The 25,293-nt window shown below is 51.8% G+C and overlaps 1 protein-coding gene across 8 annotated transcripts in view; it reads right to left on the bottom strand.

The window, feature by feature from the left end:
* Positions 1–25,293, bottom strand: part of huwe1 (HECT, UBA and WWE domain containing E3 ubiquitin protein ligase 1) — a 273,934-nt gene that overhangs the window by 107,209 nt on the left and 141,432 nt on the right. For all 8 annotated transcript variants that reach the window (XM_080182805.1, XM_080182808.1, XM_080182807.1 and 5 more), the window contains 11 exons: positions 24,241–24,486; positions 23,204–23,337; positions 20,730–20,842; positions 19,930–20,121; positions 18,201–18,417; positions 11,737–11,859; positions 11,263–11,497; positions 9,186–9,419; positions 7,872–8,000; positions 5,730–5,825; positions 479–748 (listed from right to left, as the gene is read on the bottom strand). In XM_080182805.1, coding sequence (XP_080038931.1) covers positions 479–748; positions 5,730–5,825; positions 7,872–8,000; positions 9,186–9,419; positions 11,263–11,497; positions 11,737–11,859; positions 18,201–18,417; positions 19,930–20,121; positions 20,730–20,842; positions 23,204–23,337; positions 24,241–24,486 — 1,989 coding nt within the window. The remainder of the gene's footprint in view (positions 1–478; positions 749–5,729; positions 5,826–7,871; positions 8,001–9,185; positions 9,420–11,262; positions 11,498–11,736; positions 11,860–18,200; positions 18,418–19,929; positions 20,122–20,729; positions 20,843–23,203; positions 23,338–24,240; positions 24,487–25,293) is intronic.

The raw sequence follows: 25,293 nt of genomic DNA, 5'->3' as shown, positions 1-25,293 counted from the left end.
TACTCCCTATCCAACATAGCCTCAAGATGGAGCACTCCAGGTATTAGTGCATCTGATTGTATCTACCTCAAAAAAATGTTCATTGTACCCAACTTCAGATCACACTTTGAGTTGACATTTAACAATTAAAATGCCTCTAAACACTTGAAGTGGGAATACTTACGTAAACAGAATTGTGTCACAGCAGTTGAAGGCTGTGATCAGCAGAGGCCGACGTGGAGCACATTTTCGATTTGGTCATCTGGCCCAAATCTTTCCCACAGATCCAAATTTCACTACATAAATGCAACTGTTACCATGCGTGATTGGCTCACCAACATGCTTGAAAGAAAAGTACTGTATCTCTCTCTGACTGTGAGCAGTTTACCGATAAGGTTTCAGACCAACCACAAAACAGACACTTCCAAAACCATAAGCAGACAAAAAGAGAGCTTGGCTCACACACTCTCTCGCACTAACAGAAGCAGCAAATTCTCACCTGCTCCACCACCCGGGTCAGTATCAGGTCTCTGTAGTCAGCCCCATTGCGTTTGACAGCAGTCATGATCAAGTCACAAACCCGGTACACCGTGTCTGGTAACTCGTCCAGCAGGTGGAAGCAGCCAGGCAGCATCTTCTCCGTGAAGCAGTTCAATTCGTCAGGCTCCAAGGGCACCACATCCTGATACCTCTCCAGGCTCTTCACTTCCTCCTCCTCCTGCTTCTCGCGTGCCTTGCGCTCCTCCTCCTCCTTACGGCGGGCTGCTTCCTGGAGAAGGAACGGTAAGGCATTCAGAACCGGGCAAGCATTCATGCTGGGGGGGGGGGGGGGGGGGGGGGGGGTTGGTGGTGGTGGTGCACACAGGGAACGGGGTCACGTGGGGAGTGGGAGGAGGGCAAGACGAACATGAGGCACATGCAGTTAAATCCACATCATGTTATCAGGACATGTAAGGGCAGTGGAAGGAACATAAGAAATAGGAGCAGGAGTAGGCCATCTAGCCCTTTGAGCCTGCCCCGCCATTCAATAAGATCATGGCTGATCTGAAGTGGATCAGTTCCACTTTCCCGCTTTCTCCCCATAACCCTTAATTCCCCTGTCTATCAGAAACCTATCTACCCGTGACTTAAATATATTTAGCGAGGTAGCCTCCACCACTTCAACGGGCAGAGAATTCCAGAGATTCACCACCCTTTGAGTGAAGAAGGTCCTCCTCAACTCCAATCTAAACTGCGCCCGCCCCCCCCCTTATTTTGAGGCTATGCCCTCTAGTTCTGCTATTCTTTCTAAGCGAGAAGAATCTCTCTACCTCTACCCTATCCATCCCCTTTCATTATCTTATACGAATCTATAAGATCCCCCCTCAGCCTTCTAAACTCCAACGAGTACAGACCCAGTCTATTCAATCTCTCCTCATAAGCTAACCCCCTCATAAGAACATAAGAAATAGGAGCAGGAGTAGGCCATCTAGCCCTTCGAGCCTGCCCCGCCATTCAGTAAGATCATGGCTGATCTGTCGTGGCTCAGTTCCACATTCCCGCCCTCTCCCCATAACCCTTAATCCCCTCTCTCATCAAAAACCCATCAACCCGCGTCTTAAAAATATTTAGCGAGGCAGCCTCCACCACTTCAACGGGCAGAGAATTCCAGAGATTCACCACCCTTTGAGTGAAGAAGTTCCTCCTCAACTCCGTTCTAAACTGCCCCCCCTTTATCTTGAGGCTGTGCCCCCTAGTCCTACTATCTTTCTTGAGCGGGAAGAGTCTCTCCACCTCTATCCTATCCATCCCATTCATCATCTTATACGTCTCAATGAGGTCTCCCCTCATTCTTCTAAACTCTAACGAGTACAAGCCTAGTTTATTCAGCCTCTCCTCACAGCTCAACCCCCTCAACTCCGGTATCAGCCTAGTAAACCTCCTCTGCACTCCCTCCAAGGCCAAAATATCTTTGCGCAGGTGCGGCACCCAAAACTGCACACAGTACTCCAGCTGCGGCCTCACCAATGCCCTATACAGCTGCAGCAAGACCTCCCTACTTTTATATTCAATCCCCCTTGCTATGAAGGCCAGCATCCCATTCGCCTTCCTGACCACCTGCTGCACCTGCAAGCTGGGTTTTTGCGACTCATGCACAAGGACCCCGAGGTCCCTCTGCACCGTCGCCTGCTGCAGTTTTTCACCCCGTAAGTAATAGTCCTTCCTACCATTATTCCTACCAAAGTGGACCACCTCACACTTGCCAACATTAAATTCCATTTGCTATTTCCTGGCCCATTTGCCCAGCCTATCTAGATCCTTCTGCAGACTCTCCACACCCTCCGCACAATTTGCCGTTCCCCCAATCTTGGTGTCATCAGCAAATTTCGACACCCTACACTCGGTTCCCTCCTCCAGATCATCTATATAAATGGTAAATAGCTGAGGCCCCAGCACCGACCCCTGGGGCACTCCACTAGTCACCAACCGCCAATCCGAATAGCACCCGTTGACCCCCACTCTCTGCCTCCTATTTGACAACCAATCCTCTATCCACGCTAACACCCTACCCCCAACTCCATATGTCCCTCGACCTTCAGCAATAACCTCTTGTGAGGTACTTTGTCAAACGCCTTCTGAAAATCCAGAAAGACCACATCCACCGGCTCTCCTCTATCGACTGCCCTAGACACATCCTCATAGAACTCCAGTAAATTTGTCAGACACGACTTCCCTTTAATGAAACCTTGCTGCGTCTGCTCTATCAAGCAATTCCCTTCAAGATGCCTTGCAATTTCCTCCTTAATGACAGATTCTAACATTTTACCTACCACAGACGTTAAACTAACCGGCCTATAATTCCCCGCCTTTTGCCTGGCACCCTTCTTAAACAACGGCGTAACATTAGCCGTTTTCCAATCCTCCGGCACTTCCCCGGAATCCAGCGACGTCTGGAAAATAACCACCAAGGCATCCACTATCACCTCCGCCATTTCTTTCAGAACCCTCGAATGCATTCCATCCGGTCCTGGGGACTTGTCCACAATCAGCCCCTCCAGTCTGTCAGCACCGCCTCTCTAGTAACAGTAATGTCATTAAGACCCTCCAGTCCTACCACCTTTCCATCACTAACACCCGGCAAATTATTCACGTCCTCCTCCGTGAAGACAGAAACAAAAAAGTTATTCAATACCTCAGCCATATCCCCATCCCCTACCACTAGGTCCCCTTTCTCATCCTCTAAAGGACCAACGTTCACCCTAGCCAGCCTCTTCCTTTTTATAAAAACTCTTGCTATCCTTTTTTATATTAAGCGCTAGCCCAGCTTCATAGTTTCTCCTACCCTTCTTTATCAACTTCTTTGTCAATCTTTGTTGACATTTAAACCTCTCCCAATCCTCTTCTCGCCCACTACTCTTAGCTACTCTAAATTCCTCCGCTTTTAATTTAACACTTTCCTCATCTCCGGTATCAGCCCAGTGAACCTTCTCCATACTCCTTCCAAGGCCAAGATATCCTTTCACAACTGCGGTGAGCAAAACTGCACACAGTACTCCAGCTGCGGCCTCACCAGTGCCCTGTACAGTTGCAGCAAGACCTCCCTGCTTTTACATTCTATCCCCCTTGCTATAAAGGCCAACATCCCATTCGCCTTCCTGATCACCTGCTGCACCTGCAGACTGAGTTTTTGCAACTCATGCACAAGGACCCTCTGCATCGTAGCATGCTGCAGCTTTTCACCTTTTAAATAATAATCCCTCCTACTATTATTTCTACCAAAGTGGATAACCTCACATTTGCTAACACTATACTCCATCTGTCAGGTCCTCGCCCACTCACTCAGCCTATCCAGAGCTCTCTGCAGACTCTCCGCACCTTCCACGCAATTTGCTTTTCCACTCATCTTTGTGTCATCAGCAAATTTTGTTACCCTACACTCAGCCCGCTCTTCCAGAACATCTATGTAAATGGTAAACAGTTGAGGCCCCAGCACCGATCACTGCGGCAGTCCACTAGTCACCAACCGCCAATCAGAATAGCACCCATCGATACCAACTCTCTGCCTCCTATTAGACAACCAATCCTCTATCCACGCTAACACCTTACCCCCAACTCCGTGCATCCTAACCTTCCGCAGCGACCTTTTGTGCGGCACCTTATCAAACGCCTTTTGGAAATCTAAGAACACCACATCTACCGGTTTACCTCTGTCTACCGCACTAGTCACATCCTCATAGAAATCCAATAAATTCGTTAAATACGACTTCCCCTTAACGAATCTGTGCTGCGTCTGCTCGATCAAACTGTCCTTTTCTAGGTGCCTTGCTATTTCTTCTTTGATGACGGATTCTAGCATTTTTCCAACTACAGGCGTTAAACTAACCGGCCTATAATTCCCTGCCTTTTGTCTGCTACCTTTTTTAAACAGCGGCGTAACATTAGCCGTTTTCCAATCTTCTGGCACTTCCCGAAGTCCCAGCGAATTTTGATAAATAATCACTAAGGCATCCGCTATCAAATCTGCCATTTCTTTCAGAACCCTGTGATGCATTCCATCCGGTCCTGGGTACTTGTCTACCTTCAGTCCCATTAGTCTATCAAGCACTACCTCTCTAGTGACAGTAATCACATTAAGGACCTCATCTCCTACTCAAAGAAGCTAAATAGCAACTCTCAAAAGATCACTGGATAAATATTTGAAAAAGAGGAAGGCTGGGATACAGCATGGAGCCAGCACTGATGGGCTGAATGGTTTTCTCATGGTGTAATACAGAGGCCTAGGTGAATGCTCTGGAAACAGTTTAAATCCCATCACAACTGTTGATGAAATCAATTTAAAAAATGAACCTGGAATTGAGAGCTAGTCTCAGTAATGGTCAGCATGACAACTGTCATAGAACCATAGGATCCCACAGAGGCCAGTTGGCCCATTGAGCCGATCACAATCCCACCCAGACCCTTTCCCCATAACCCCATGTATTTATCCTAGCTAGTCCCCTTGACATTAAGGGGCAATTTAGCATGGCCAATCCCCCTAACCTGCACATCTTTGGACAGTGGGAAGAAACTGGAGCACCCGGAGGAAACCCACACAGACATGGGGAGAACTTGCAAACTCCACACAGACAGTGAGGCAGCAGTGCTATCACTGATTATTACAAAAACTCAACAGATTCACACATGTCCTTTCAGAAAGAAAATCAGCCATCCTTGCCCAGTCTGGCCTACATGTGACTCCTGACCCACAGCGAAGCGTTTCTCTTAACTGCCCCGCTGAAATGGCCAAGCAGGACACCCAGTTGTCACAGTTTGGGATGAGTGACAAAAGCTCGAGGCAGAATCGATCCTGCCTCCAAGCACCAAGGATCGATTCCGGCCTCGGGGGACTGTGTGGAGTCTGCACCTCCTCCCGTGTCTCCTCCAGTTTCCTCCCTCACTCCAAAAATGTGCAGTTAGGTGGATCAGCCATGGTAAACAAGTGGGATTAAGCCATAGGGCTGAGGGAAGGACCTAGGTGGGATGCTTGGAGGGTGGGGTGAGGTGATGGAGTGCAGAAGGTCTGCTGAATGGATGGACAAATCCATGACGTGGATATGCCGGCACTGGACTGGGGTAAACACAGTAAAAAGACTGACAACACCAGGTTTCAGTCCAACCGATCTATTTGATAGTAATTTGGTAGTGAATTTACTATCAAATAAACCGGTTGGACTGAAACCTGGTGTTGTCAGACTTTTTACTGGACAAACCCAGCCTTTTAAAGGCCTTACCTCTGGTGACTCTGTACTCTGGTCCATTGGGATATCCTGCCCTAGCGACATGGCAATTGCTCTCATCATCTGATCCTCCTCAGACATGCTGAGCTCCTGCAAAGATTTAATCAAGCTTCCTTAGGCAAGAACATACACCAGTACTTTCGCAATCAAAGCACGTGAACTACTCTCCTTTATGAGGAAACGTTCAGTAATGTGTGTCTGAGACAGGACATACCAACATCAGAAAATAGCCAGAAATCCTGGCAGCTTTAAGAGAAAAGTAGCAGCAATGAATGAGTCATTTTGAGTGTGCTGTGCAAGTGGATTCAAGATAAGCCGCCTACCCCTCTGGGTTCAGACACAAAATAACTTTCACCAAGTAACAGTCCGATACCAGATTATCCACATATAAACCTGTTCCACCCACCCTGAACCTCAATCAGATTCCAATCTGTAACTCATTCCTGGGTATCTGTTATTCTATATATAGAACATTACAGCGCAGTACAGGCCCTTCAGGCCCCAATGTTGCGCTGACCAGTGGAACCAATCTAATCGCTCTCTAACCTAAACTGTCCCATAGAACATAACAGCACAATACAGGCACCCCACACCTCTTGACTGTATAAACTCCTGGGTATCTGTTATTCTATATATAAACCACCCCGAACCCCTCGATTAGATTCCAGTCTGTAACTCACTCCCGGGTATCTGTTATTCTATATATAAACCACTCCGAACCCCTCGATTAGATTCCAGTCTGTAACTCACTCCCGGGTATCTGTTATTCTATATATAGAACATTACAGCGCAGTACAGGCCCTTCAGGCCCCAATGTTGCGCTGACCAGTGGAACCAATCTAATCGCTCTCTAACCTAAACTGTCCCATAGAACATAACAGCACAATACAGGCACCCCACACCTCTTGACTGTATAAACTCCCGGGTATCTGTTATTCTATATATAAACCACCCCGAACCCCTCGATTAGATTCCAGTCTGTAACTCACTCCCGGGTATCTGTTATTCTATATATAGAACATTACAGCGCAGTACAGGCCCTTCAGGCCCCAATGTTGCGCTGACCAGTGGAACCAATCTAATCGCTCTCTAACCTAAACTGTCCCATAGAACATAACAGCACAATACAGGCACCCCACACCTCTTGACTGTATAAACTCCTGGGTATCTGTTATTCTATATATAAACCACCCCGAACCCCTCGATTAGATTCCAGTCCGTAACTCACTCCCGGGTATCTGTTATTCTATATATATAAACCACCCCGAACCCCTCGATTAGATTCCAGTCTGTAACTCACTCCCGGGTATCTGTTAATCTTTCTATAAAAAATGTGACAGTTTGAAATAACTGATAAAAAGCAAAAGCAATATGCGAAAAAGCTTTGCACACAGCAAGTGGTTGGGGTGTGGAAGGCACTGCCTGAGTGTGTGGCGGAGCCACGTTCAATCAGAATGACTGAAACAGAAGGGGGTGCAGCATTACAGGGAGAAGGCGGGAGAATGGCACTGGGGGAATTATTCATTTGGCGAGCCCGTACAGACACTATGGATTGAATGCTGCCTCTCACTCTCACCCGTTCTGTAATAATGCTGTAATTCTCCGATGAAGCTCGAGTTGCGAGGGTAAGCTGGGACAATGACTGATCAGATGCACTAAAAAGGGGGGATCACTTTCAAAAGGAGGGATTCTGTTTTCCATCAGAGTGTTTGGGAAAGGATGCCCGGAATGGAGGAAGAACGGCTCCACGTAAGTTATGGTGTGACCATGCTCTCTTGCCCTTTCTCCCTCCACGGAGAGGGAAAAGTAGAGGGAGGAACTTATGAGACAGGTTGGAGGGAGGTTGCTAGGTAACTGTGGAATAAGGCAGTGGAAGGATCGGTAAGTGAAGGATCCAGGCATGTAAAGGCTGGGAGCTGGGGAAGACGTGAAGCATCTGAACCAAGACATCACAGTAATTTCACTACGGACAACAGAAAAGAGCAAAGAGCTGAAAAAGGAGTCAGTAGACTGAGCACAGCTTGTACTCTGGGGCTTTACAAAGCCACAGTATGTCAGGCATCCCTGGGCCCAGCACAACATCCACCCCTACCCCTACAAAATCCCCATGTACATATATTAAAAAATGTTACGTGCCCTCACGCGTACAGCTCCTCCCAAGAGCGGAGGGGGGTGCGTTAACAGGTACTCAGTCGCCTGTTCCATACTGCTCGTGTTCAGCAAGGCTTCCATTGCGTGCTCCCTCGTGAAACCCATGTCCATCAGCTGAAAAAGTAAAGATAATCCATACAGGAACCTGCAACAATGTGCTCAGTAACCAATACCAAACTCCACAACCAGACACTGGGGCACACGCATCTCTGTGCCACTGGGGGTATAACTCCTCACGTGGTCCACCTCTCCCTTTGCTCGCTGCCCTCTACTGCAATGATGCCTGGACTTTGAGCCATGGCCTCCCTCAGGGTGTAGAATACTGGTCAGGCAGAATTTTGGCTCTGCTCTGGTTCCTTAGAAAATCACAGCACCAGAGGGATCCAACTGTGGACCGGAACAGTGGTGAGGGGAGCATAGAACAGAGAAACCTACAGTGTAGAAACAGGCCCTTCGGCCCATCGAATCTGCACTGACCACAATCCCACCCAGGCCCTACCCTGTATCCCTACACATTTACCCACTAATCCCTCTAACCTACACATGCCAGGACACTAAAGGGCAATTTTAGCATGGCCAATCAACCTAACCAGCACATCTTTGGAGCACCCGGAGGAAACCCATGCAGAGATGAGGAAAACGTGCAAACTCCACACAGCAGTGACCTGAGCCAGGAATCGAACCCAGGTCCCTGGAGCTGTGAAGCAGCAGTGCTAACCACTGTGCTATCGTGCCGCCCTAAGCAGTGGATGTCATCCCATTAATCTGTGTTTGGAGGGGACACAGACATGCATGGATCTGTACAGTGTCTTTAGTGCAGCTACAGGGCAATTAAGGATGCTTAAAAAAGCACCAAGCTCGACAAGCAACACGTCAGGCTGAGGGACCAAACAGAATCAAGTGTCCCACCCACAGGTCAGGAAGGGAAAAGTGAGAGGCCAAAGCAGCCAGCTGAGGCCAAAATTCAGAACAATACTTTGATTAATTTATTCATTCACAGAAAATGGATGTCGCTGGCCAGGCCAGCATTTGATGTCCATCCCTATTTGCCTCAATTAGGTGACTGTGAATTGCCTTCTTGCTGTTGCAGTCCGGGCAGTATAGGTACACCCACAGTGCTATTAGGGAAGGTGCCCCAGGATCTTGACCCAGTGACAGTGAAAGATTGGCTAAGTCAGGGTGGAATGTGGTTCAGAGGGTCTTACTACAACACCGTACAGCTGCAGAAAAACATCTATTCCGTTCCCTCCACTGGCTCCAAAATGAACAAACCAAATACATTTCCTCAGCAATCCTAACCTGCTGAAGCTGCTGTTGGTTCACTTGGGGCTCACGCCTTGGTGCCGTCCCTTCTTCCTGGGGACCCTCCTCCTCTGTCCTGCTGCCCTCTTTCTCCTTGGACAGTCGCTCACGGATCACGGGCTCGCCCCTCAGGATGTGGCATAAGATCGCTAGCATCGACTCGGCCATGCGCCCACCGTACACCTTTAACGGCTTGCGATTCCACAGGTTCTTGATGCAGTTAAAGGCTGCCTGTCAAACGTTACATTAAAAAAAACATGAGCACACGAACAACAGCAACCCCCCCCCCCCCCACCGAGCAACAGGGATAGAGAGAGATAACGAGAGAAAGCAACCAAGCAAAAAAGAGAATGTTGGATGATGGATAGAAATAGGTCAGTGAGCAAAGGTGGGACACTGCCCCACATTTGGGTGTTACACAGCATAGAGGGGACTGAATTGCTGGGTGGGACATTGCAAGCTTGGACTCTCTCCCATGCTTCAATCCTCACTGCATGGATGAGGAACAATTTAAACATCAGAGTCAGCTGGCTGGTACACACACTTTTACTCAGTGACCTGAGCCTGTGTGGTACAGTGGGTTAGCACTGCTGCTTCACAGCACCAGGGACCCAGGTTCAATTCCCCGCTGAGGTCACTGTCTGTGAGTCTGTACATTCTCCCTGTGTCTGCGTGGGCTTTCTCCGGTGCTCCAGTTTCCTCACACAGTCTGAAAGACGTGCTGGTTAGGGTGCATTGACCATACTAAATTCTCCCTCAGTGTTATCCGAACAGGCACCAGAGAGTGGCCAATAGGGGATGTTCACAATAACTTCAGTACAGTGTTAATGTAAGCCTATTCGTGACACTAATAAATAAATAAACTTTAACTTTAAGCTTTAGCTCAGATGAGGGGAAACATTTTAATGCAGGGTGTTATTCTCTGGAATTCACTGTCTGAAAGAGCAGTGGTCGCAGATTTAATAATATCTTTCAAAAGGGGAACGGGATAAATACTTGGAGTAGAATTTTACAGGGTTATTTGGGTGGGGGGGGTAATGTGCCTAATTCTTTCAAAGGGCTGGCACTGACATGAAGGGACAAATAGAACATAGAACATTACAGCGCAGAACAGGCCCTTCGGCCCACGATGTTGCGCCGACCAGTTACAAAACAATGACCCACTAACCTAAACCAATCCCTTCTCGTCCATAAACCTATCCACGGATCTCTTAAACGCCCCCAAACTAGGCGCATTTACAACTGCAGCAGGCAGGGCATTCCAATCCCTCACCACCCTCTGGGTAAAGAACCTACCCCTGACATCCGTCCTATAACTACCCCCCCTTAATTTAAAGCCATGCCCCCTTGTGCTAGATTTCTCCATCAGAGGAAAAAGGCTATTACTATCCACCCTATCTAAACCTCTAATCATCTTATATGTTTCAATAAGATCCCCTCTTAGCCGCCTTCTTTCCAGCGAAAACAACCCCAAATCCCTCAGCCTCTCCTCATAGGACCTCCCCTCCATACCAGGCAACATCCTGGTAAACCTCCTCTGCACCCTCTCCAAAGCCTCCACATCCTTCCTATAATGTGGGGACCAGAACTGCACACAGTACTCCAAGTGCGGCCGCACCAGAGTTGTGTACAGTTGCAACATGACGCTGCGACTCCTAAATTCAATCCCCCTACCAATAAACGCCAAGACACCGTATGCCTTCTTAACAACCTTATCTACTTGACTCCCAACTTTCAGGGATCTATGTACACATACACCTAGATCCCTCTGCTCATCCACACTATTCAAAGTCCTCCCGTTAGCCCTATACTCGACACATCTGTTATTCCTACCAAAGTGAATTACCTCACACTTCTCCGCATTAAACTCCATCCGCCACCTCTCGGCCCAGCTCTGCAACCTAAGTCTTCCTGCAAACTATGACACCCTTCATCACTATCTACCACACCTCTGACTTTGGTGTCATCAGCAAACTTACTAATCCACCCAACTATACCCTCATCCAGATCATTAATAAAAATTACAAACAGCCTCCCCTCCCAAGCTGTACATCCTAGAAGGCGTGAAGCTTACCTTCTGTGTCACCACCAGAAAGCGGAGAGCGCTGAACTGCGGGAAGTTCTGGCCACCGGGTGGCTTGGCCGGCAGAGAGTGCGGAGACTCCAGAACAGTCGTCGGGTTCACCATCTTCTCCACGAGCATCAGCCAGGCATCGAGGAACTCGCCCGTGCCATCCGGGAGCTCGGTGTGCTCCAGGCCTTCGGTGATTGGCACCTTCCCCCCCATCGACAGAGCCCAGTTAAAGGTCCTGTCGGGAAGCCAGTTGAATGGTTAAAGTGCTGCAGACCAAACTGAGGCAAATACCCGTGCTCTGCCCCCATAAATCGCGTACGCCAATCAACACAAAGATTGCACTTTGGGGGTTTTTCGTCGATTGAATCTCACTTGCCCATGCACTCTACAAACTGTGCACAACAGCATTCACCAAACCCCTCATTCCAAATGACAGACAGTGAATTTGCTCAGTTTCCCAACAGAATTACTCACTCAAACAGGGCATCGTGTCCTCCAGAACACAGGAACTTCTGCAGCATCAAGTGATAAGGGTACTTCCTCTCATCAAACAGCATGGGTGACGTGAAGCCCACTGAACAGATGAAGAAAGTCAACCTGACGAAATGGGGAAGGGTGCGAGGGCAGATAAAAATGCACAGAGTGAATCCTGAGATAAGAGACAATTCCAGACAGAAGAGGGTCAAAGTGAAGCTTTGTTTTTGGAACCATCTCGATGCGACTCCCAGATGGACATGATTTTGCCACGGGTTTGGAATTAAGATGGTGACCGTGGACAATGGGAAATAAGGTTATGGTGCAGTGGGGCACGAGGAGTACAATGTCTTGTGAAGGTGCAGTATCTCAGCCTCACCTCTGTAGGCCAGATTGGCTCCGTGGAGCCTCAGGGACCTCCTCGCAGCCACAAGGAACTGGGTTCAAGTCTCGCTTTAGGTTTTGAGCGCAAACATCAACACTCCAGCTTGGTATTGAAGAAGCGCTACAATCAAGGTGCAGCTTCTTTCAGACGAGGCTTTTAAATTGAGGCTCCAGCTGCCTGTCTAAGGGGAGTTTTGGCCGGTGCTTTAGGGCCAATGTTTATCCCTTAAGCAATATTACGAAAACAGGTGATCACATTGCTGTTTGTGGGAGCTACCTGCTACCACCTTTCCTACATCGTGATATTGGGTACACCTCAAAGTACTTCACTGGCTGCGAAGCGCTTTGAGATGTCCGGTGGCTGTGGATACGAGTGCCAGTCTCTCTCTATCTTCCAAATAGAGTCATGGTCATAGAGGGCAGAAAAGGCCCTTTGGCCCATCCAGTCTGCATCGACAAGAACTACCACTAATCCCATATCCTTGAATTTTAAAATATTTCAGGAGCTCAGCCAAGTAGTTTTTTTGAATGGTTGTAAGGTGTACAGCCTCCACTACCTTCCCCAGCAGTGCATTCCAGATTCCCACCACCCTCAGTGATTTATTTCTCAAATCCCCTCTAAATCTCCTGCTCCTCACCCTACAACTCTGCCCCCTCGTGAATGACCCTTCAACCAAGAGGAACAGCCATTCCCAACTCACCCTATCCATATCCCTCATAAATCTTATACACCTCAATCATGTTGCCCTGCCCACTCACAGCCTTCTCTACTCCAGAACAAACAACCCAAGCCTTTCCAGTCACTCTTTATAGTTCAAATGTTCCATTCCACGCAGCATCCTGGCAACTCTTCTCTGCACCCTCTCCAGTGTAATCACATCCTTCCTATAATGTGGTGACCAGAACTGCGTACAGTACTCTCTAACTGTGGCCCATATTAATTCTCTCCTTCAGAATTTTCTCCAATAATTTCCTGACCACTGGTGCAAGACACACTTGTCTGTAATTTCCTGGTTCATTCTACCACTCTTCTTGAAAGGTGGGGCCATACTTGCCACCCTCCAGGCCTCTGGCGCTTACCCCATGAACAGAGAGGAATGATAAATGTGTGTCAGAGCTCCTGTAATTTTCTCCCTCGTCTCCACAGCAGCCTGGGATGCAATTCATCTGGGTCAGGGGACGTGTCCATTTTTAAGCTGGTTAGAGCCTCTCCGTTTCCTACATCAAACTGTGCAAGTTCCTCACAGTCCTCCTTCCTCAATTCCATGCCTAAGTTCTTCTAAGTGAAGGCTGAGAGAAGTATTCATCAAACACCCTCCCAATGTCCTGCGATTTCACACACAGATTGCCCCCTTAGTCCCTAATTGATCCCACTCTTTCCCTGCTTAACATCTTACCTTTAACGTATAAAACATCTGAGGATTCTCCCTAATCCTGTTTGCAAGCCCGTTCTCATGTTCCCTTTTTGCTCTTCCAGTTGTTTAGGATTCATTCACCACCAATGCCAAGTGCAACAACCCTCTCTTGTACTCCACACTCAAGATTCAGACAAGCAAAAAGTGAATGCAGGAAGAAGCAAATTGCCTGAGCTCCATGGGGTAGAGATAGACTATGGTGTTTTACACTGGGAAAATATTGCTGGATCCTTGCTTTGTATCTAGCAGCTTTGGTTAAAGGTTATCCTCTCTCCATGCCTTATTAATCATTCAACTCTGAGGACCACCACAACTCAAAACACAAAGATTGTTTCCTCACTTTTGTTCAATGCAGTAGAAAGCCAAGACAGAACAATGCTACGGAGCAACAAGGCACTTTCCACCCAGACATACTCACTCCTGTTAGGTATTAGGAGCGGGAGCGTGGAAGGGGCAGGGGGGCGAGCGGGAGCGTGGAAGGGGCAGGGGGGCGAGCGGGAGCGTGGAAGGGGCAGGGGGGCGAGCGGGAGCGTGGAAGGGGCAGGGGGGCGAGCGGGAGCGTGGAAGGGGCAGGGGGGCGAGCGGGAGCGTGGAAGGGGCAGGGGGGCGAGCGGGAGCGTGGAAGGGGCAGGGGGGCGAGCGGGAGCGTGGAAGGGGCAGGGGGGCGAGCGGGAGCGTGGAAGGGGCAGGGGGGCGAGCGGGAGCGTGGAAGGGGCAGGGGGGCGAGCGGGAGCGTGGAAGGGGCAGGGGGGCGAGCGGGAGCGTGGAAGGGGCAGGGGGGCGAGCGGGAGCGTGGAAGGGGCAGGGGGGCGAGCGGGAGCGTGGAAGGGACAGGGGGGCGAGCGGGAGCGTGGAAGGGGCAGGGGGGCGAGCGGGAGCGTGGAAGGGGCAGGGGGGCGAGCGGGAGCGTGGAAGGGGCAGGGGGGCGAGCGGGAGCGTGGAAGGGGCAGGGGGGCGAGCGGGAGCGTGGAAGGGGCAGGGGGGCGAGCGGGAGCGTGGAAGGGGCAGGGGGGCGAGCGGGAGCGTGGAAGGGGCAGGGGGGCGAGCGGGAGCGTGGAAGGGGCAGGGGGGCGAGCGGGAGCGTGGAAGGGGCAGGGGGGCGAGCGGGAGCGTGGAAGGGGCAGGGGGGCGAGCGGGAGCGTGGAAGGGGCAGGGGGGCGAGCGGGAGCGTGGAAGGGGCAGGGGGGCGAGCGGGAGCGTGGAAGGGGCAGGGGGGCGAGCGGGAGCGTGGAAGGGGCAGGGGGGCGAGCGGGAGCGTGGAAGGGGCAGGGGGGCGAGCGGGAGCGTGGAAGGGGCAGGGGGGCGAGCGGGAGCGTGGAAGGGGCAGGGGGGCGAGCGGGAGCGTGGAAGGGGCAGAGAGGGGAGCGGGAGCGTGGAAGGGGCAGAGAGGGGAGCGGGAGCGTGGAAGGGGCAGAGGGGGGAGCGGGAGCGTGGAAGGGGCCGAGAGGGGAGCGGGAGCGTGGAAGGGGCCGAGAGGGGAGCGGGAGCGTGGAAGGGGCCGAGAGGGGAGCGGGAGCGTGGAAGGGGCCGAGAGGGGAGCGGGAGCGTGGAAGGGGCAGAGAGGGGAGCGGGAGCGTGGAAGGGGCAGAGAGGGGAGCGGGAGCGTGGAAGGGGCCGAGAGGGGAGCGGGAGCGTGGAAGTGGAAGGGGCCGAGAGGGGAGCGGGAGCGTGGAAGGGGCCGAGAGGGGAGCGGGAGCGTGGAAGGGGCAGAGAGGGGAGCGGGAGCGTGGAAGGGGCAGAGAGGGGAGCGGGAGCGTGGAAGGGGCAGAGAGGGGAGCGGGAGCGTGGAAGGGGCAGAGAGGGGAGCGGGAGCGTGGAAGGGGCAGAGAGGGGAGCGGGAGCGTGGAAGGGGCAGAGAGGGGAGCGGGAGCGTGGAAGGGGCAGAGAGGGGAGCGGGAGCGTGGAAGGGGCAGAGAGGGGAGCGGGAGCGTGGAAGGGGCAGAGAGGGGAGCGGGAGCGTGGAAGGGGCAGAGAGGGGAGCGGGAGCGTGGAAGGGGCAGAGAGGGGAGCGGGAGCGTGGAAGGGGCAGAGAGGGGAGCGGGAGCGTGGAAGGGGCAGAGAGGGGAGCGGGAGCGTGGAAGGGGCAGAGAGGGGAGCGGGAGCGTGGAAGGGGCAGAGAGGGGAGCGGGAGCGTGGAAGGGGCAGAGAGGGGAGCGGGAGCGTGGAAGGGGCAGAGAGGGGAGCGGGAGCGTGGAAGGGGCAGAGAGGGGAGCGGGAGCGTGGAAGGGGCAGAGAGGGGAGCGGGAGCGTGGAAGGGGCAGAGAGGGGAGCGGGAGCGTGGAAGGGGCAGAGAGGGGAGCGGGAGCGTGGAAGGGGCAGAGAGGGGAGCGGGAGCGTGGAAGGGGCAGAGAGGGGAGCGGGAGCGTGGAAGGGGCAGAGGGGGGAGCGGGAGCGTGGAAGGGGCCGAGGGGGGAGCGGGAGCGTGGAAGGGGCCGAGAGGGGAGCGGGAGCGTGGAAGGGGCCGAGAGGGGAGCGGGAGCGTGGAAGGGGCCGAGAGGGGAGCGGGAGCGTGGAAGGGGCCGAGAGGGGAGCGGGAGCGTGGAAGGGGCCGAGAGGGGAGCGGGAGCGTGGGAAGGGGCCGAGAGGGGAGCGGGAGCGTGGAAGGGGCCGAGAGGGGAGCGGGAGCGTGGAAGGGGCCGAGAGGGGAGCGGGAGCGTGGAAGGGGCCGAGAGGGGAGCGGGAGCGTGGAAGGGGCCGAGAGGGGAGCGGGAGCGTGGAAGGGGCCGAGAGGGGAGCGGGAGCGTGGAAGGGGCCGAGAGGGGAGCGGGAGCGTGGAAGGGGCCGAGAGGGGAGCGGGAGCGTGGAAGGGGCCGAGAGGGGAGCGGGAGCGTGGAAGGGGCCGAGAGGGGAGCGGGAGCGTGGAAGGGGCCGAGAGGGGAGCGGGAGCGTGGAAGGGGCCGAGAGGGGAGCGGGAGCGTGGAAGGGGCCGAGAGGGGAGCGGGAGCGTGGAAGGGGCCGAGAGGGGAGCGGGAGCGTGGAAGGGGCCGAGAGGGGAGCGGGAGCGTGGAAGGGGCCGAGAGGGGAGCGGGAGCGTGGAAGGGGCCGAGAGGGGAGCGGGAGCGTGGAAGGGGCCGAGAGGGGAGCGGGAGCGTGGAAGGGGCCGAGAGGGGAGCGGGAGCGTGGAAGGGGCCGAGAGGGGAGCGGGAGCGTGGAAGGGGCCGAGAGGGGAGCGGGAGCGTGGAAGGGGCCGAGAGGGGAGCGGGAGCGTGGAAGGGGCCGAGAGGGGAGCGGGAGCGTGGAAGGGGCCGAGAGGGGAGCGGGAGCGTGGAAGGGGCCGAGAGGGGAGCGGGAGCGTGGAAGGGGCCGAGAGGGGAGCGGGAGCGTGGAAGGGGCCGAGAGGGGAGCGGGAGCGTGGAAGGGGCCGAGAGGGGAGCGGGAGCGTGGAAGGGGCCGAGAGGGGAGCGGGAGCGTGGAAGGGGCCGAGAGGGGAGCGGGAGCGTGGAAGGGGCAGAGAGGGGAGCGGGAGCGTGGAAGGGGCAGAGAGGGGAGCGGGAGCGTGGAAGGGGCAGAGAGGGGAGCGGGAGCGTGGAAGGGGCAGAGAGGGGAGCGGGAGCGTGGAAGGGGCAGAGAGGGGAGCGGGAGCGTGGAAGGGGCAGAGAGGGGAGCGGGAGCGTGGAAGGGGCAGAGAGGGGAGCGGGAGCGTGGAAGGGGCAGAGAGGGGAGCGGGAGCGTGGAAGGGGCAGAGAGGGGAGCGGGAGCGTGGAAGGGGCAGAGAGGGGAGCGGGAGCGTGGAAGGGGCAGAGAGGGGAGCGGGAGCGTGGAAGGGGCAGAGGGGGGAGCGGGAGCGTGGAAGGGGCAGAGGGGGGAGCGGGAGCGTGGAAGGGGCAGAGAGGGGAGCGGGAGCGTGGAAGGGGCAGTGAAAGGAATGAGAGCAGAGACTCTGTTCAGTTTGGCTCAGTGGCACACGGAATATCAAGGGGCATCAACAAAAGCCTCTCAAAGCGCTTTGTGCGGGGACTGAAGTCAGTGAGCATGGCAGCCATTCTGATCTGTTGACTATGCACAGAGCTAGTGAACCTTTTGACATCACTGGTGAGACCCGTTTCCATATCTTCTCTTCTCACATTCATCAGGACAATCACAAGAATAGAATAGCAAACTTCAAACGCTCACAACAATTTATAACACAGGAGAAGAGATTGCTGATGAGTGCAAAATAAAAAGCTTCGACATTAATAATCAAATTCTTGAAAAGAGATTATTAAGCCAAAGGCAGGCTAGCAAAAACCTGCCTGTCTGCGATGTAATCTATCTGACCCAGGGTCTGCTGCACTCTCTCGACAGTTCCATTTTATACGACTCTCTGAAATCTTTCTCACTTCTCTCCTGGATAGCCTTGCTGGGATTTTAAACTTGTCCTAGTTTTTCCTCTCCAACCCTAACAACTCCTTCCAAAATCCAGGAAAGAATCAGTAAATATTTGGTGAGAAGAGAGTTTCCATGGCTGGTGGCAAAGAGGAGGGGAGTGAGATGCAGATTAGGCCATGATCTCACCCAGTGGCAGGACATACTCGAGGGACCGAATGGCCTTTCCCCATTTCGCTGTTTAGCCAATGGAGATAAGCTAACACCACCTTTCCAGATTAAACCAGGATCCTTACACCCAGCTGGCATTTAGCTGCCCGGATGAAGGCCAGAAGCAGCAAAGCGGAAGATGGAACATACCTGAACCTGGGGGTGGGAGTGTATGGGGGTGGTTGCCACGACAACCCTTTGGTTAGGAGTTTGGTGAGAGCGGATGCTGTTCCTCGTGCTGCCGGTGTGGGTGCAGTGGTGGTGCTGGCAGGATGATGACTCCGCCGCTGGCGTACAGGTGATCCGACGCACAGTTTGACCAACAGGCCAAAGAGCTCAGCCAATGCCCTGCCGAGCCTTGAGGATGCTGCAATTAAAAGACAGGATGAAAATCACTGTTAGATAAAGGATAAAGTCAAAGTAATAATCAAGCCCTGATTACTGGCAACTGAAGGGGCACTAAAACTAGCATGAGAACAAATTTGTTCTCGGAACTCTGCTTCCAAATATCACCCAACATTTTGTTTACATTGGTGCAACACCCATCCACCCAGCCAGCATCAAAATGACAGAAGCCCGACAGTACAGAAAGAGCCAGTCGGCACCGACTCTCCAACTATGCACCTTGACCAGACCCTGTAACTTCACACATTTACCCCACTAATCCACCAGCCTACACATCTTGAGACAATTAAAAGCACACCCAATCAACCTATCCTGCACACCTTCGGACTGTGGGTGGAAACTGGAGCATCAGGAGGAAACCCACACAGATACAGGGAGAATGTGCAGACTCCGCACATTGACCCAAGCTAGGAATCAAACCTGGGTCCTGGCGCTGCGAGGCAGCAGTGCTGGACTGTGCTTGCTGAAAACGGTATGATTACCAAGGGCAGCCAGCTCACTCGGAAACACTCAGCAAGATGGCAACAGCCTCAAGGAAGAGACAACAACTAGAAAAATCACGTGTTTACTGGACAAATCAAGTGGAATGCGCCAAGCCAAGGGAAGGAAGCAGCAAAAAAAAAAGAGCAATATACTGCAGATGCTGGAGGTCTGAAATAACAGCAGAAAGTGCTGGAAAAAATCAGCAGGTCTGACAACATCTGTGGAGGGAGAACCCAGGGCAGCACAGTGAAATGGTTTGATTCCAGCCTCAGGTGATTGTGTGGAGTTTGCACATTTTCCCAGTGTCTGCATGGGTTTCCTCCCACAGTCCAGAAACAGAATCACAGAATCCCTACAGTGCAGGAGGAGGCTGTTTAGCCCAGCGAGTCTGTACCGAACACAATCCCACATCCCCATATATTAACCCTGCTAACCCCACGACACTATGATCAAATTAGCCAATGGCCAATGAACCTAACCCGCACATCTTTGGAATTATCAGGGTAAATGTGTGAGGTTACAGGGATAGGGCCTGGGCAGGATTGTAGTTCGTGTGGTCTCGATGAGCCAAATGGCGTCCCTCTGCACTGTAGGGATTCTACGAAATGGAGTGAATGTTTCGAGTCCAATATGATTCTTTGTCAGACCTACCAGAACATATTCCAAAGATGTGTCATATCAGACCAGAAATATCAACCCTGCTTCTCCCTCCACAGATGCTGCTGCACTTGGTTTTCTTACAGCACATGCTGACCTTCTTTAAAGCATCTTGCTTCGATTTAAGATGTTTTGGGGGGTGCTGGCTGCTGGTCAGGGAGTTGTTCAACTGCTGGATTTGTCTCACCATTACTGATAGCCAGGCAGCTGTGGCCTTGGCGGCAGTGTGAGAGCAGCAGTATCGCGAGTACAGCAAAGGGCTTCTTCATCACAGCATCTATTTCACCTGTCCATACAGGATTCATTTTGGTGCAGTCTACTAGAAGCTACTCACCAGACAGCAAGGGTTTAATCTGCTTGATCCGTGCAGCCATGGCTGGCGTGATCTTGGACTTTGCTTTGGTGTCTGATGTACTGGGCTCATCTGTTTCCATCGGTGCGAGTGTGTCGCCATCCAGGCTGATCCCCTCCAGCAGCCCCTGGGCTGAAGATTCCACACTGCTGCCCGCTGCATCCATTTCTGCTTCTGGAAGGTAAAGTGGAACCCAGGGGTGGCGGGTGTCAGGGAGCACTCACTCTCTTTGGGTGAAGGCATTGGGAATGGGTTTTTTTGGGCGACATTCTTGCAATCACTGGAACTGACAACAGTTTTGGAAATTGCTCGTCTTCTCGTTTCCACTGTAAACCTGAGCTGAATAAAATCTCTGCTGCCTGTCTTTGAGCCCACACCAAGTCCCGTTCACCTTCCTGCACTCTCAGACCCACATCAATTCCTGGACCAGCAACGCCTCAACTTTAATAATCCCTCCATAACCTTAGCCTTTCCTCCCTCTCTCACTGACCCTCGTCAGCCCTAGAATCTTCTGCAATCTCATCTTTTCTCCTATTCTGCTCACTAGCATTTCCCTGATTTTGATGGTTTGGAACTCTACAATCCATCCAGCCCACTTCCTCCTCCCACCTCACTCTGCTTTTCAAAACCCACCTCTTTGATCATGCTTTTAGCCACCTGTCCTCTCATCTCTTGCAGCTCAGTATCAATGTTTGAAAGTGCTGTCTTGGAACACTTTACTATGTCAAAAGGTCAGCATATAAACACTCCTGCTTCGCGGAGCTGCCATGTTAAAGGCTCACCTGCTCTCTTGGCTCCAGCGGAGGTGCCCGGCGTAGCAGCAGTCGCAGGTTTGTCCTCCTTTGGCACCAGCTTCTGCATGTCGGCCTGGCCAAACTCACAGCCAGCTGGAAGACTGAACCCAAACAAAACCAGTTAACCACACGTATACTCTCAATCTGAACCTCACCAACTTGTGCAAAGTGTGACATTTAGCAGCACATGCCAAAAGTCCCCATAAAATCCCACTGTCATGTCCTGCCAGCTTTTCGGTACGGATGCCTCCTGAGATTTATTTTTATATATAAAGAATACGTGCAGAAAAGATGCACTGTTCAGGGATTGTACAGATAAATTGGAAATGATGGGACTGTTTTCCTTGGAGAAAGTTGAGAGGAGATTTGTTCAAAATATTCAAGATCATGAGGGGTCTGGATGAAGTAAGAAAAAACTGTTCCCATGGGCAGAAAGATCGAGAACGGCAGGTGGAAGGGGGCACAGATTAAAGGCGATTGGTGGGAAACGCAACGGAAACAGGAAAAGACATGTTTTCACATAGCGAGTAATTCAGGTCTGAGACTGTGGCGGAGATAGGGTCGACCAAGGCTTTCAAAGGGGAACTGGATCATTACCTGATGAAGGATCCTGTGTAAGCTTAGTCCTGCTTCAGTCTATGCAAATACTTCATTTTAAGATATTTCTGCCCATGCAACTAACTCTGCTAAGCTTAGCAACTGACTGCTAACCTTGAGTACATAGAGAATCTGAAAACTAAAGGTTAGCTAGAAATTGACTGCATTCCTGAAGGGTACACAACAGCAGGCAAACAGGTTTTTCGTAACAGCAACTGCAAGAATTGCTTTTCTAAGTTAGAGATAGCCTGCAAAAAGCTTTTCAATAAGGAGATAAGGGCTGAAATCTAGTCTGGATTTTAGTCTGCATGTTTTTAGTTGTTTCATGGTTGGTTCAGTATGTTGAAGCAGCTGGCAGAAAAAGCTAGTCTCCGATCTTTCCTTTCCGCTTCTGTTTTGTTAATTTTAAATTCCATTCAATAAAAGAAGGCCATTTTTTAAAATCCTGTCAGTGCTGCCCCTCATCTATTCAAACGAATGAATGCACCCAACATCTGAAAAGGAAGAATGGGCAGGGTCAACGGGAGAAGGCAACGATTGGAGTGGGTGAGTTGCTCATTTGAACGGCCTGCACTGACACAATGGGATGAATGGCCTCCTCCTGAGCACAGCACCTTCTCAGCTGCCACTTTGTCTCACAGATGTACACCTCAGGGAGGAAACTCTGCACAGGCTGACATTAAATGAGACAGGAATAGGAGTTGTGAGGAGGCTTCAAGGGGATTTGGACATGTAGGCAAGCAAGCATCAACATGGCCGATGGATTACAATGTGAATAATTGTGAAGTTACTACCTTGGTCAAAAAAAAGGTGGAGTGTTTCTCAAATGACGAGAGGTTGGGAGGTGTAGCTGTCCAAAGGAACTAGAGTGACCTTTGTTCATGAGTTGCTGACAGCAAACATGCAATTCAGGAAGTATTAAGTTTATTTATTAGTGTCACAAGTAGACTTACATTAACACTGCAATGACGTTACTGTGAAAATTCCCTAATTGCCACATTCCAGCGCCTGTTCGGGTACACCGAGGGAGAATTTAGCACGGCCAATGCAGCTAACCAGCACATCTTTCAGACTGTGGGAGGAAACCGGGGCACCCAGAGGAAACCCATGCAGACACGGGGAGAAAGTGCAGACTCCACACAGACAGTGATCCAAGCCGGGAATGGAACCTGGGTCCCTGGCGCTGTGAGGCAGCAGTGCCAACCATATATGGCACCAGGCAGAAAGGATATCTTGGCACAATCCTGAGTGTGACAAGGCTCACCTTATCCTTGCAGGCTAACCTGCTCATATCCACATATTTCCAATTAGCAGATACAGATTTTCCACAAATTGCATCTACTCTCAACTCTCTCTCCCATTATCTCAATTGAATTGCAATTCTTAAATCCATCCTTTGAGATCAGGGCTCAAAATCCAGAATGGTACCTGGGCTACACAGCACATTCCATGGCAACCCAGTGTGTAAAGGAAATTCAACCCCTGACTCCCAGCAGTCCCCCTCGCAACCACCCTCCCCCAGACTGGGACAGCATAGTGATTAGCGCTGCTGCCTCACAGCGCCAGGGTCCCAGGTTCCATTCCCAGCTTGGGTCACTGTCTGTGTGGAGTCTGCACATTCTCCTCGTGTCTGTGTGGGTTTCCTCTGGGTGCTCTGGTTTCCTCCCACAGTCTGAAAGACGTGCTGGTTAGGGTGCATTGGCCGTGCTAAATTCCCCCTCAGTGTAACCCAAACAGGCACCAGAGTGTGGTGACTAGGGGATTTTCACAGTAACTTCATTGCTGTGTTAACATAAGTCTACTTGTGACAATCGTAAATAAACTTTACTCCTTCTACCTTCCTTTGGAGTTTCAGAGGCACTCACCTGTTTGGGGTACAGAGAGACAGTAGCACAGTGCTTTCCCAGACCAGTGAGCAGTACAGCTGGCTGAGTTTGTTCAGGACATTTAGGCCCAGCTGCGAGCCCCATTGGTTCACAGATATGGAACGGATTTCACTCTGAAAGAACAGGGACAGCAAAGAGTCAGGCCCTGGCAATTCCTCTTCAAATGCAGCCCAATTTGATACTTCCGTCAACCCAACGCACCAACAACCCACCCATTCTCAAGCAGGCGGGCAGCCGCAATTCACTGCCGCACAGATGCAGTTCACAGAAACAATCACACTTTAACACAGAGCTACATGATGCGGGATCAGGACAGGTGACCAAAGCTGGTCAGAGAGATTGGCTTTAAGGCAGATCTTAAAAGAGGGGAGGGTAAGGAGGCAGAAGGAATTCCAAAGAGCGGGACTAAGGAGGCCAATAGCACAGTCACTCATACTGGCAGAACTGGAGTGCAGGGATTACAGAAGGTTAAGGGGGTTGGAGAGGAGTCTATAGAAATAGAGCAGGCCTTTGTGCCTCAGCTGGTGTCCAGAAATGCAAACCGTGCCTTGCAAACAGACTGGTCACTGCCTCAGTCAAACCCATTAGTCAGACTACTTCATGAACTACGGGCAATTCCGTTCAAATGTTAATTAGTCTGGACCCAGAACCACAATGCAACTCTGCATCCTTTTTCAAACAGTGCCCAAGGGCAGGGTGGCAGGATGAGGTTGGGTGGTTGGGGAGGTGTGGGGAGGAGGGGGGACTCAGAAATTCCACTTTTGATTGTGGATGGAACTGAGGATGAGCGTTTCCACAGCTCAAGAGAAAAAGCCTTCACTACAGTCCTTCAAGATGGAAGCGGAGTTAGCACATGCAGCAGGGAGAGACATACACAAGGGACAGGAAGCAAGAAATGAGGCCAGTAGGAGGGATAATAACTGACTCAGCTCAGAGCCGTCCAGCTGAACCTTTGATGTGGGGTGCGCTCAGGAGCCTGATGAGCTGAGTGCTTTCCAGTTTTACTCCATCCTTACCTGTCCCACCCTGCAGGTGTGCACAAACATCATGATGTAGGCGTGTGCGGCAGTCAGAGCATGCAGCAGCGGTGTGGCCTGGGCCGAGAGGGTGGCATCAGCCACATTGCCAGCATTTGCCAACTCCCGCAAGAGGACTGAGCCACCGGGAGTGTCGATGGGCCGGTGCAGGGGCTCCAATGACGACAGTATGGTGTCCAGCTGAACGAGGCCTTCCTGCAGTACCTTCAGCTCGTGCGACAGTGTCTGCATCAACATGGTGTGGAAGAGATGGATTAGGTTTGCATTACGTGCCAGATGATGATGTACTCGATACAAAACAGACCGGCTAAACATCCCATTTGAGGGAAGCAGTTAAATTAAGCAACAGTGAGAGACAGACAGGACATTCACAATTTCAGAAAGTCCTAGAGCACTTTACAGCGATTTAAGTATTTTTTTTCAGCTGAAGTATTGTGTTGTTGGAAATTTGCACAGTCAGCACCCACAATCAGAGATTAAATTACAAATTTAGTCATGTGAGTCGAGGGAGCGATGTTCCTGAGGACACTGGGGAAACCTCACACTTATCTCAATACACCACCATGCTTCATCCCCACTCCACACTTTTCACCCAATAGCAACCATGGAATTTTTCACTCACTTCAGAGCACAGATGGAGACGTCTGTTTAGATCCTCATTCACAGGAAGGTCTTTAGCATGGCACCGTAACCCCTCCGGACTACCTCACCTACCGTCACCCCAACCCTGAGAGTGCTATGCTCCTTAGTGCTATGCTCCTTCAGGGCAGCCCTTCTGGCTCGTGGTGCCTAGTCAAAAGCTGATTTTTAAAAGGATGCTTTTTTAAAACCCCGCACAGTGGTTAGCACAGCTGCCTCAAAGCGCCAGGGACTCGGGTTCAATTCCCTGGTTGGGTCACTGTCTGTTGTGATTCTGCACGTTCTCCCCGTGTCTGCATGGATATCCTCCGGGTGCTCCCACAGTCCAAAGATGTGTAGGTCAGATGGGTTGCTATGCTAAATGTGTGGGGTTACAGGGATAGGGCAAGGGAG

The sequence above is a fragment of the Carcharhinus amblyrhynchos genome, unplaced genomic scaffold (genome assembly GCF_965287045.1).
Source record: "Carcharhinus amblyrhynchos unplaced genomic scaffold, sCarAmb.v2.hapA scaffold_90, whole genome shotgun sequence".
In the NCBI taxonomy this organism is placed as follows: Eukaryota; Metazoa; Chordata; class Chondrichthyes; order Carcharhiniformes; family Carcharhinidae; genus Carcharhinus; species Carcharhinus amblyrhynchos.
This window is presented reverse-complemented; position numbering and strand designations above follow the sequence as displayed.